This window comes from Argopecten irradians, chromosome 10 (assembly GCF_041381155.1).
Source record: "Argopecten irradians isolate NY chromosome 10, Ai_NY, whole genome shotgun sequence".
NCBI lineage: Eukaryota > Metazoa > Mollusca > Bivalvia > Pectinida > Pectinidae > Argopecten > Argopecten irradians.
Genome location: NC_091143.1, coordinates 33,077,311 through 33,089,955, shown reverse-complemented (window position 1 = coordinate 33,089,955; position 12,645 = coordinate 33,077,311). Strand labels below are relative to the sequence as shown.

The window sequence follows — 12,645 nt, the reverse complement described above, 5'->3', positions numbered from 1 at the left end:
TTGTATAGATGATTACAATCTGTGTTTTCATTAATTATTTTTATTTTAAAATTTCAGGCACCATGCAGGTCCACATCAAACGAGAGAGAAATGATGATAGATATTCTGCCAGTGAAGGAACACCGGCGACCTTGCAGAATGGTCACATGGTGATGCAACAGATTGGGGAGGAGGGTTACAATAACACCCTACCTCCACCACCCCTCATAGATGCATCTCAGGTGGCAGCACTGAACAATCAATATCTGCAAAATGGCATGGCTGCTAGACAAATTCCTGGACACCAGGACCCACAGAACACTAAGCTAGTTGAACCAGTAAAGCAGAAAGTGCCAGAATCACAAATAGACTATCCTAGTTTTAAGGGCATGTTTGGATGGACGACAATCGATGGTGTCAATGTGCCTTACATCTTCCGAAAAGACAGAAAGTTTATGTCTGTACGAGTTGTGGAACAGAAGTTATTAAGTCGGTATCCAAACTCTTACCCCGACGAATTAGGCAAACACCAACCTCTTACTAGTTATTTTATCACTACACATGAGGCTAAACTTCTCAATGAGATTAACATGGTGCATTGTGGGGGCGAATTCGGACAAAAGGAATTTAACACCAAAGACTTAATAGTGCTGCTAGAGGACTTCAGTGAGTTCCATAACTTAGTGAAAAAGACCTTCCCAGAACACATTGTAAACACTCCCCCGCAGCATCAGATCAACCAGGCGTTAGTTCAGGAGAGTCAAAGTCAGGGATGTGGCTGGATACAGGTCAACAATACAGTCACGCCTTACATCTACAAAAACAAGGACAAGTACGTGCCTTTATCTGTGATGAGGTATGCGGCTTCGCTCAATGTTCCTGCTCAAGGAATCCTCCCTGAGCCAGAGGAATGCAATCTGTTAAACAAAGCCTGTAAAGAGGTGGGATTTAATTTCTCTTTCTCCAAGACTACGAGAGTGGTGGCACTGAATGAAGTAATGAAACATTTCCCCATCACAGTTATTGACCTGCCATCTGACAATCCATTAGAGTATGCACAGTATGTGGAGGTGCCAGCCATGCCTCAACAGACAGTGCAATCAATGGCTAACATGATGCCACCACAGCAGCCACCACAACAGTCAAGACCTCCTCTTAACCATCCAGTTCAGGGACAAAATATGCAGATGGCTGCAGACCGCTTCCCTCCTCCCACTAGAGGGCCTGGGCCACCTGGTGGAATTCATCCTGCTTTCATGGACCCTCGTTATATGTTTTCCTACAACAGATTCCCTTATAATGTGTACAATGTACCAAGTGGTCCACCTAATGTGACTGTCAATCCAATGTCTAATGGCTTTGGTAGTGCAGGTCCGATGCCCATTATGCCTCCACCATATCAACAACAGATGAATAGTCAAGTGAGAGCAGCCCCAGGTGTGATGGGCAAACAGAAAGTTCCTTCTCCAGCGCGGAGTTCTAGTGGAGGCTCAGTGCAACATAGACCTCCTAGTACTAGTCAGTCCTCTATGTGGAGTGACCAGTCAGGCAAGATATCTTCTGGTAGGGGCAAAATGCCTTACTCTCGCTCTCCAAACACTCAACCACATCATCAGTACCAGTCACAACACCAACAGATGGCTGCCGGCCAGTCTATCCCTGGTAGAGTGGCGCCACCATCAGCATTGCCTAACCAATCCAGACAGTCTCCATATACCGCTAGTGGCAATCCCAACTCAGGTCAAAATGGTGGGGTGGTGCCTGGTCAAAGTATTCCTCCTCCTCCTCTCATGTCAGGTCCTCACAATACAGGCAGCATCGCACGTACTTCTCCTCAAACAGGCCCTTCACCCGTCACAAATAATGACCATCCCAAGAGTAGGTCACGAAATAGTAGTGGGGCATCACCAGTGCTCCACCAGCGCAATGGTGTCAAGTCTCCAGCTCAGGTTGTATCTCCAGTTTCAGGAATACAAGCTGGGCAGGGCAAGCCTGAGGAAAACAGAAAAGCTGAAGTGCCTTCTCTTACAGAATGCATTAAAGGAGTGTGGCTGGGTGGCAAAAGCATATCTTGTATGCACCTCAATGGACCAAAGCGTACAGGCAAGTTTTGTCTGGTTGAAGCTGTGTGTAAGCTTTACTTTAATGGGTGTAGTGTGAATGAGTTTCTTTTTGCGTTAGAAAATGTGTTGAATGTTCCTCTTGTGACTTGTACAGATGAAGAGGAAAAGGCATTTATTCATTATTATAGTTTACCTGTGACCGTGTTAAAATGTAACAAAATGATTGATTTTGATGACTTGGAGAAGTTCTTCCCTCAACTGACGTATGTGTTTCGTGGTAAAATAGGATCCACAGAACCTCACAAAACCCTCTCTCAAAATGGTGGGGCTACATCGCCAGATAAAGCAAACGATAGTGCTTCCACTAAGACAAACTACGAAAACCAAAATGGCAGTCAGAATTCAGCTCATCAGAGGAAGAGGCCTAACTCTAGTGTGCCTCCTGGCCTTAATAAACAACCTTGCCGCCGTCTTGACGAAGCCGTGCGAAAGCTCCACAGCCAGCAAAAGGGGAATGAAAATGGTAAGTGATGTCGTTTAGATATTTCAATTTTGATGGTCGATCCTTTCCATCTCTGTTTTCAGTCTCATCATGTGATATTCTGTTGGGTTTCTTCCTGATCTGGAGGTTGGTATTTCTTACAGCTATTTTTTTTAGGTTTTAGCCTACTTATAATTACAAGTAACAATACAGCACAGTCTTATTATGTGGAAATTAACAACAATTCTAGCATTCTGATGGGTTCAATTATTTTAACAAGTTACTAATACCAGCTGGTGACAAAATCTTTGCAACAAAACATTGCTTTGCTGCCTTTAGTCAATCTATTTTGTGTGCATTCAAATTGTTACCATTTAAAGATAGCTACGTGTTGTACCCCAACAACAACTGCCCCATCCCCAAAACCTTCCCCTCTCTGTACCCCAACAACAACTGCCCCACCCCCAACACCTTCCCCTCTCTGCACTCCAACAACAACTGCCCCACCCCCACAACACCTTCCCCTCTCTGTACCCAACAACAACAACTGCCCCACCTCCAACACCTCCTTCCCCCCTATGTACCCAAACAACAACTGCCCCATCCCCAAAACCTTTCCCCTCTCTGTACCCCAACAACAACTGCCCCACCCCCAACACCTTCCCCCCTCTGTACTCCAACAACAATTGACCCACCCCCATTACCTTCCCCTCTCTGTACCCCAACAACAACTGCCCCACCCCAAACACCTTCCCCCTCTGTACCCCAACAACAACTGCCCCACCCTTCCACACCTTCCCCCCTCTGTGCTCCAACAGCAATTGCCCCACCCCCAACACCTTCCCCCCTCTGTACTCCCAACAACAATTGCCCCACCCCCAACACCTTCCCCTCTCTGTACCCCAACAACAACTGCCCAATCCCCAACACCTTCCCCTTTCTGTACCCCAACAACAACTGCCCCGACCCTAACACCCTTCCCGTCTCTGTACCCCAACAACTGCCCCACCCCCAACACCTTCCCCTCTCTGTACCCAACAACAACTGCCCCACCCCCAACACCTCCTTCCCCCCTCTGTACCCCAACAACAACTGCCCTATCCCCAACACCTTCCCCTCTCTGTTACCCCAACAACAACTGCCCAATCCCCAACACCTTCCCCCTTCTGTACCCCAACAACAACTGCCCCCCGACCCCAACACCTTCCCCTCTGCACTCCAACAACTGCCCCACCCCCAACACCTTCCCCTCTCTGTACCCAAACAACAACTGCCCCACCTCCAACACCTCCTTCCCCCCTCTGTACCCCAACAACAACTGCCCCATCCCCAACACCTTCCCCTCTCTGTACCCCAACAACAACTGCCCCATCCTCAACACCTTCCCCTCTCTGTACCCCAACAACAACAATTGCCCCACCCCATTACCTTCCCCCCTCTGTACCCAAACAACAACTGCCCCACCCCCCAAACCTTCCCCTCTCTGTACCCCAACAACAACTGCCCCATCCTCAACACCTTCCCCCCTCTGTACTCCAACAACAACTGCCCCACCCCCATTACCTTCCCCTCTCTGTACCCCAACAACAACTGCCCAATCCCCAAAACCTTCCCCTCTCTGTACCCCAACAACAACTGCCCCACCCCCAACACCTTTCCCTCTCTGTACCCCAACAACAACTGCCCAACCCCAAACACCTTCCCCCTCTGTACCCCAACAACAACTGCCCCACCCTCAACACCCTTCCCCCCTCTGTACTCCAACAACAATTGCCCCACCCCCATTACCTTCCCCTCTCTGTACCCCAACAACAACTGCCCCACCCCAAACACCTTCCCCCTCTGTACCCCAACAACAACTGCCCCACCCTCAACACCTTCCCCCCTCTGTACTCCAACAACAATTGCCCCACCCCCATTACCTTCCCTTCTCTGTACCCCAACAACAACAACCACCACCCCAACACCCCTCTCTTTGTACTCCAACAACAACTACCCCACCCAAACACCTATCACTGTAATATCAGTATTGAGCTGTTTCAGTTAACAGTTCTGTAGATAATGTCCTAACTCATTAGCTATACCATAACCGTTTCTAATAATCAAAAATAAGCCCCATATCTATTACAGCTGTTCATGAGCACATAATTAGATACTTAATTACCATGGCAACAGCTGTGCTTGTCAGTGGGATCAATTCCATATGTATCCAATAAAATCAATATAGCCTAACTTCAGGAAAACACTTGATGTAGACTTGTACTTTTCAATATGTGAATCTTAATAAGGTGAGTTGCTACAATTAAATATTTCATGTCATAAATTGGTTAAACTTGATGCTTAACATTAAAATATGTATAAAGTATAACCAAATGTGAGTCATTATGACTGAACCAGTGAAAGTCTGAACCAGTGAATGATTGAATTAGTAAATGACTGACTTGGTGAATGACTGAACCAGTAAACAAATGAACCAGTAAAGGATTGAACCAGTAAGGATTGAATTAGTGAATGACTGAACCAGTGAATAAACTCAGTTAAGCACTGAACTAGTGAATGACTGAATTAGTGAATGACTGACTTGGTGAATGACTGAACCAGTGAACAAATGAACCAGTAAAGGATTGAACCAGTAAGGATTGAATTAGTGAATGACTGAACCAAAATAACAGTCTAAACCAGTAAATATCTGAACCAGTGAATGACTGAACCAAAATAAACAGTCTAAACCAGTAAATATCTGAACCAGTGAATGACTGAACCAAAATAACAGTCTAAACCAGTAAATATCTGAACCAGTGAATGACTGAACCAAAATAACAGTCTAAACCAGTAAATATCTGAACCAGTGAATGACTGAACCAAAATAACAGTCTAAACCAGTAAATATCTGAACCAGTGAATGACTGTCCTAAACCAGTAAATATCTGAACCAGTGAATGACTGAACCAAAATAACAGTCTAAACCAGTAAATATCTGAACCAGTGAATGACTGAACCAAAATAACAGTCTAAACCAGTAAATATCTGAACCAGTGAATGACTGAACCAAAATAACAGTCTAAACCAGTAAATATCTGAACCAGTGAATGACTGAACCAAAATAACAGTCTAAACCAGTAAATATCTGAACTGAACCAAAAAATAGTTTAAACCAGTAAATATCTGAACCAGTGAATGACTGAACCAACAACTGACTGAACCAGTGAATGATGTTTACTGAACCAGTCATTGTCTGAACCAGTGAATGATGTATACTGAACCAGTCATGGTCTGAACCAGTGATTGATGTATACTGAACCAGTCAATGATTGAACCAGTGAATGTCTGAACCAGAAAATAACTTACGGTATATTCTTAAATCTAAACATACATATTTACATTGTATTTTTAATTCACTGAGGTGGTGAGGAAAAATAACCCTATATTATATCTAATCATTTGTATGGGCCTCTTGTCTAAGAATATATTTTTAATGAAGATACTTGTTGTATATTTCAGGAGAGGGACTGGAGACTGGTGAGAAAGCTGGGGGATCCATTATAGTTCTGGACTAGCTCCAACAGTGGCCAGACATGGTTAACAGTATTACACGTACCATCTCTTCAAACTTTTATAAAAAAATTTTGCTCTGAAAAAAGGCAAACTCTTTAGAGTCATTGGTTTATTATTTATTCTCATTGACAACCAATATAAGTCTCATCTTGAACATCAAGTCCAAGTACTGTACAACTGGGTAAAACTGGTGTGCATCCGGTCCAGTAGAAATGTTCATCAGGTTCTTTGTAGTGCTATCATAACCTGATTTTTATCAGCTCTGCTAGTTATCTCCCCTAGGATGCCAATATTCAATGTTAAAGATGTCTGTAATACACAGATATATAACACAACACCAATACATTTCTTAACTTCTCCAACCATAATCAATAGGAAAACATTACAGAAGTCAAAAGAGCTATCATAAGATAAAGTACTTTCCTTAACTTCTGTAATGCTTTACTGAGAGTTTTGAATTAGAAGTGATTCATTAGAATTAATAGAGGAATGCCTGTGACTCTGAGCCCTGTCACATGTATATCCATGTTATACCAAAGAAAGGACAGTAAGATTTCTGAACTAACTACATTTGCCAAAGTTACAATTTATTTTAGTTTTTTTGTAAGTATTAACAAGTGATTTCTCAATTTTCTAAAATGCATTTAAAAACTGGATGCAGGTAAGTAAAATAGTGCTTCCTAGCAAATACTATATGTTTATAGCAAGCTACAGAATATGCATATATAATAGCTTTGATTTATATTTTAATGTTTACTGTTCTCATGCTGTAAATAATATGATGAAAACGACTATCAAAGATGTGTGTATTTCTTCCTATGACCTGTTGATATTATCATGTTTTATTTGTTAGAATCAGAGTATTTTAGATAACTCTCTCTAGTGTATAAGATACTAGTGAAGAGATTTAGATCAATTTTATATGTTCTGCTCATGACAGTATTATTCCATGTTTTTGTTTGTGTACAGATAGATAGTGTTTGAGTCATCTTTTATTCCATCACATGAAAATGATTATGTTTTAAAAATCTTAAAGAAAACAAACAGCTGTGTGGTGTCCGTAACATCACTGACAAATCCTAGAACAAAACAGCTGTGTGGTGTCCGTAACATCACTGACGAGTCCTAGGACAAAACAGTGGTTAGGACACAGTGGTATGGTGTCCCTAACATCACTGACGAGTCCTAGGATAGAAAATAGATGTATGGTGTCCCTAACATCACTTACAAATCCTAGGACAAAACAGCCTGTATGGTGTCCGTAACATCACTTACAAATCCTAGGACAAAATAGATGTGTGGTGTCCCTAACATCACTGACAAGTCCTAGGACAAAACAGCTCCCTAGGACAAAACAGCTGTATGTGTGTCCCAGTAACATCACTGACAAGTCCTAGGACAAAACAGCTGTGTGGTGTCCCTAACATCACTTACAAATCCTAGGACAAAATAGATGTGTGGTGTCCCTAACATCACTTACAAATCCTAGGACAAAACAGCTGTATGGTGTCCCTAACATCACTGACAAGTCCTAGGACAAAACAGCTGTGTGGTGTCCCTAACATCACTGATGAGTCCTAGGACAAAACAGCTGTGTGGTGTCCCTAACATCACTGACGAGTCCTAGGACAAAACAGCTGTATGGTGTCCCTAACATCACTGACAAGTCCTAGGACAAAACAGCTGTATGGTGTCCCTATAGCTAACAGCTCTAGCTTCCATAAAACCTGTAAGAAGGGAGACAACTCTTTCAAAGAAATTGCTTAAAAAATTTGGTTTGAATGTGCAAATAAGTACATGTACTTGAAATTTAAAACAATGCTATTTTCTGATGTATATCACACCTAGCTGCACATTTGTGGAAGCATGCTGTTTGATGGTTATGTATTATTCAGAAATACAATTATTGCAAAAACATGACAAAAGTAATGACAAGCATATGTAAATAAGTTTTTCTTTATATTAATAAATCCCTGGTTATGAACATGTTTACCATTACAAATTACTGGCGAAAACATTCTAAGATGTATATATAAAGTTGAATTTATGTGGTGTCCATTGTCACCACTGTAAAATTGACTCTTATCTTCAGCATTCAATAGTGCTTTAATTTTAGCGACTTTGTTAGATTTAAGTTCAAAGATACTAGGAAGATTTTCTGTTATTATTACAGAAATCTATTTGTACAATGTTCTTTAATTCCCAAAGTAAGTCGTCTAAAAAATTTGTTTTACTGGTATTATAAAAATGTATATCAATATGTAGGTTTGTGCATACATAATAAATTAAGAGTGCCTTTGATAAGTTTTCTTTCTGTATTTAGGTCATCAAACCCAAAGAGTCCATATGACCCATTGTCATAATGCTTCGTCCACCACTGTGTGTTGTTTGTAAACTTTTAATTCAAACAGCTTCATGTACCAAAGGGCCCTTATATTGGGCATGTATCATGCTGGGATGAAGTGCTACGAAATGCACGTTTGTTCAATAAATAGCCATTATTTTCATTCAAATTCAGAAGGGTTATCTAGTATACTGGTACTCTACAGTAAGTTCAACTTTTAAAAGACTTCTTATTAATAAGTACAACAGTTGATTTTTTGTATTTTATCAAAAAATTGTTCTCTCCTCTACTGTGTAATTCTACTCTGTTGTATTGTACCAATAGTCAGATGACCATTAATGCCCATGGACCTCTTGTTACACATTTGTATTTTGATAAATTCAATTTTTATGATTGTATTCTATCACACTCTTTTAAAAAATTCTGATATCATGCATCTTCATTTGAGTCTTATACATAATACACTCTTAGACATCATCATTCGTCGTCACTGTTACAAATATTATTTACAAGTCTTATAGTATAACTAGGGCATTATTTTTACTGAGTTCAACCTGGTGCCATAAAGCTGATATATTTGTCAATTATGTGATATATGTTCTAATGTCATCATTGATCTAATGATTGACAGGTTTACATAATGTTCCAAATTATTGGGTTGTAATTTTTCTTTATTTTGTTATTTTGTTGTGTTGATGTTTTTACAAAATTTAGACATCATTCGAATATGTTGGTAAATGCATCCTTGACCAAAAGTGTTTACAAATCTATACATGTTTTGTGTTCTTCCAATTTTCATCTTCCATGCATAAGTTTTTAGGTCACCTGAGAGGTAGTCTCATGGTGAACTATTTGAATCGCCTTTTGTCCATCGTCCATTGTCCGTTGTCCATCATCTGTCATCCGTCATGCGACAATCAACTTTTTACATTTTCGACTTCTTCTCCAAAACCGCTGAAGCAATTTCAGTAAAATTTTGTACAAACCTTTAAAGGCATAAGACCAATCACAATTATGAATTATATGGTCCCCATCCCCCAGGAGGCTGTATGAGGGTCCAAAAGGGGTAACATTGACTAAAATTTCAAAAATCTTCTTCTCTACTCACAGAGGTGGTAGAATTAAATACTCTTCATAGATTGAAAAGTCTTTACAATAATTGTAAGTTATATGACCCTCGGGTCTCATGTTTCACAGAAAAAAATTCTGTGATGCTGTCAGCTTTCATTATACATATACAATATGTATGTTTAAAAATAAGAAAACTAAAAATGTTAGTTACCATTGATGAGAATAAGCTTCATTTGACATCGACACGAAGCAGATTATGATTTATAATGAGGATAGTTGATATTTGTACACTGTATTATGTTAAATCAAAAGAATTCTAATTAAGGTTTGAAAAAGTATGACCACCTGCGTCTTTTGTGAAGTTGAACAGAGGTGGATAGGGTAATTTAAGTAAACTCAGCTTATAGATTGGAAGGGTAAGGGTGTATGGGAAACTGATGAAAATATTGCCGCCCCAGAGGTTTTAGAAATGTGAACTTTGACCAAAGCTGTATAAATTGTTAAATATGTGTAAACTGTATCAGAAATGAGTGCGATATATTTGTATGACTTTATGGATGTACATATCAAATTTATAAACAACAGCAATTTTATGTACAAAAAAGAAAACATTAAAAATACAATAATTTCTGGAGTTTGTTTCAATTCAATGATGGACCACTATAAATTCGTCTTCAACGCCTAGTGTAGTAATAAGTTTCATCGTTCTACAAGGTGCAATTTTATTACATATAGTACGGTCTAAGGGAGATAATTGTAACTCTTAATGTATATGGGCTATTCGAAATTCCCCAATATTGAGATTAGACATTTTCCAAGAGTTTCCCTTATACACATGAATACAGTATAATCACAGGCGTTTGGATCTATAGATATTTTTCTTTCTATATATATGTAATACTGACACAGATTTACATATAGCCAAACGCCTGTAGTATAATCGACCTCTCAATCACGCAACAGTCAACAATATTATATAATCTAGGATATTATGGATTTATCCGTAAAATGTCTCATTTGTTACAGTATTTAAAGGACTCATTGTATCAAGGCGTCGGTTTTAAGAGCAAACCAATGTAAATAGGGAAAAACAGCAAACATCTTTTTATTACTTGCCGCGTGGCTTCAAGCCATTATTCATTTGCCCGAACCCCATTTATTTCGAGTTACGTGGTCAGATTCACAAATAAACTGCTTATATATGCCTCGTATGATGACATACACCATAGAAATACATTACAACAAAAAATATGTTTATAACTTTCTGCCAGTACGTATATACGATCACGTCTAGTGTCGCGAGCGTCACTTGAAGTATATGTACACTATCGCCATTTATATCATACTCTGTTTAAATATGTCCTGAATAGTTTGTCTATTTGGAATAAATGGGGTTTGTAGGCGATTGAAGTAGAGTGGTGTGTATTTCCAGCCTTGTGTCTATAGCTCTATTCTGTTATACTTTTTACAGCAAATTTATAAAATACTTATAATAGGAGAGCTTTGATTACACCTTGGTACATTATGTACCTGTGTTTGAAAAAAGAAACATACCACCAGAATTGAACTTCATTATATATATACAAACTAAAATCGATCTTTCTAAATATTTAGGTTTAAGCACAACCTTACATGTACGTGTACGGGTACGTGTAGACTACACGTAGACGTATACTTTGACGTTATCTGTTTACGTCATGAAAACGACGTTTTATGACGTGTACGTGTATGGAGTTACATGTATGTTGGCTAGCTCTGTTCAGCTATCAATTTCTCAATATTCTGTGCCTTATTCAAACGCAATTACACACTGTTATACAGCATAAATCCATAAAAAACTACTGTAAAACTCATTGAAATACAGAGGCATTCAAACAGGTCTACACGTTTGTACGTACGTGTAATCGTCGCGCTACAAGTTATGACTATGTATAGCATGCGCAGATACGAGGCAACATATAAAATGATGACGTCATACACACTAAATTCAGGGGATTCCCCGTTTACACGTACCCGTACACGTACACGTAAGATTGCTTAACCTCTCTATTAATATTTTAATACCTGTTTATCTTTGCATCTCTGCCCAAAATTAACGTTTAACTATTCAAAAGAAACACATTAAAGTAAGTTATAACGTTCATAAATTACGTGTAACTTGGGTTTATATCGTCACTTACAAAGTGGAGTTAGGATATTTTTCATTTTACGATTATAAATTGTTTCTCTGTGAAGGCAATCTCGGTAACTTTCTTTTTATTATACCTGTAAGCCCTTATGTCATGACATCTTAATAAAATGGGCACATGCATAACATGTAAACGAGGCGGGGCAACATCAGAGGGACCAGGTAATATAAGCTTAATACATTTTGACATATCCTTAATATATTCATTGGAATTGATTAAGCATGTTCAATAGAAACCAGTAAAAAGCATCCAAGATGTATGATAGAAAAACTAGCTGTAAAGTCCCATGTACAGATAATTCCCCTAATTTCCCAAGTCTCCGTGTTTAACACATCTGAGGAATTGACGTTAGAATTAGCACATGTAATAGGGATAGAAAAGTATAACACATAGGAAATAATTCTCCGTCAACCGGTCAAACCCCGACAAATAGTTTGCTTCCCATTTTGTCGGATACACTGATTTATTTAAAAATATTTGATGTCAAAGTATTATTATCTTTGCAAGCATATTAGTTAGACTTGCACATATATATTGTTTTACTATCAAAATGGACTGAAATGAGTCATAAAACTGCTATTTCCATTTTTTATCTATAAATGATAAAATGCAAATTGATGCATTCTATCGGTCTAACCATCTAATCTAAGATCTACTAAGATCGGCTGCTCCCGACTAAATTCGTAGATTTATTTCTTTCGGCAAACCTCGGCCGATTCCGGTACCTACTGTGAGCAGATTACCCAACGACATGCCAGGCAAAACAACCGATTATAATTACTACCATTCCAGGATGTTAACAATAATTGTAGATGTACATGGGTTGCATATATGTTTCTCTTAAAAACGATGATCATATTTTCAGATTCCTAAGTTCCTAATGTTGAATGTCGAATGTCGAGCTGCGCAACATTCAAAAGTCCGTTCGTTTGTCAGTTAAACATAACTTCTGAATGTTCAATG

General features: G+C 39.2%; 1 protein-coding gene across 8 annotated transcripts in view; it reads left to right on the top strand.

Annotated features, from left to right (window-relative positions):
* Positions 1–7,320, top strand: part of LOC138333692 (uncharacterized) — a 41,012-nt gene extending 33,692 nt beyond the window's left edge. For all 8 annotated transcript variants that reach the window (XM_069282235.1, XM_069282232.1, XM_069282233.1 and 5 more), the window contains 2 exons: positions 58–2,565; positions 6,025–7,320. In XM_069282235.1, coding sequence (XP_069138336.1) covers positions 63–2,565; positions 6,025–6,080 — 2,559 coding nt within the window. In that variant the 5' untranslated portion in view covers positions 58–62 and the 3' untranslated portion in view covers positions 6,081–7,320. The remainder of the gene's footprint in view (positions 1–57; positions 2,566–6,024) is intronic.
* Positions 7,321–12,645: the final 5,325 nt, after the last annotated feature.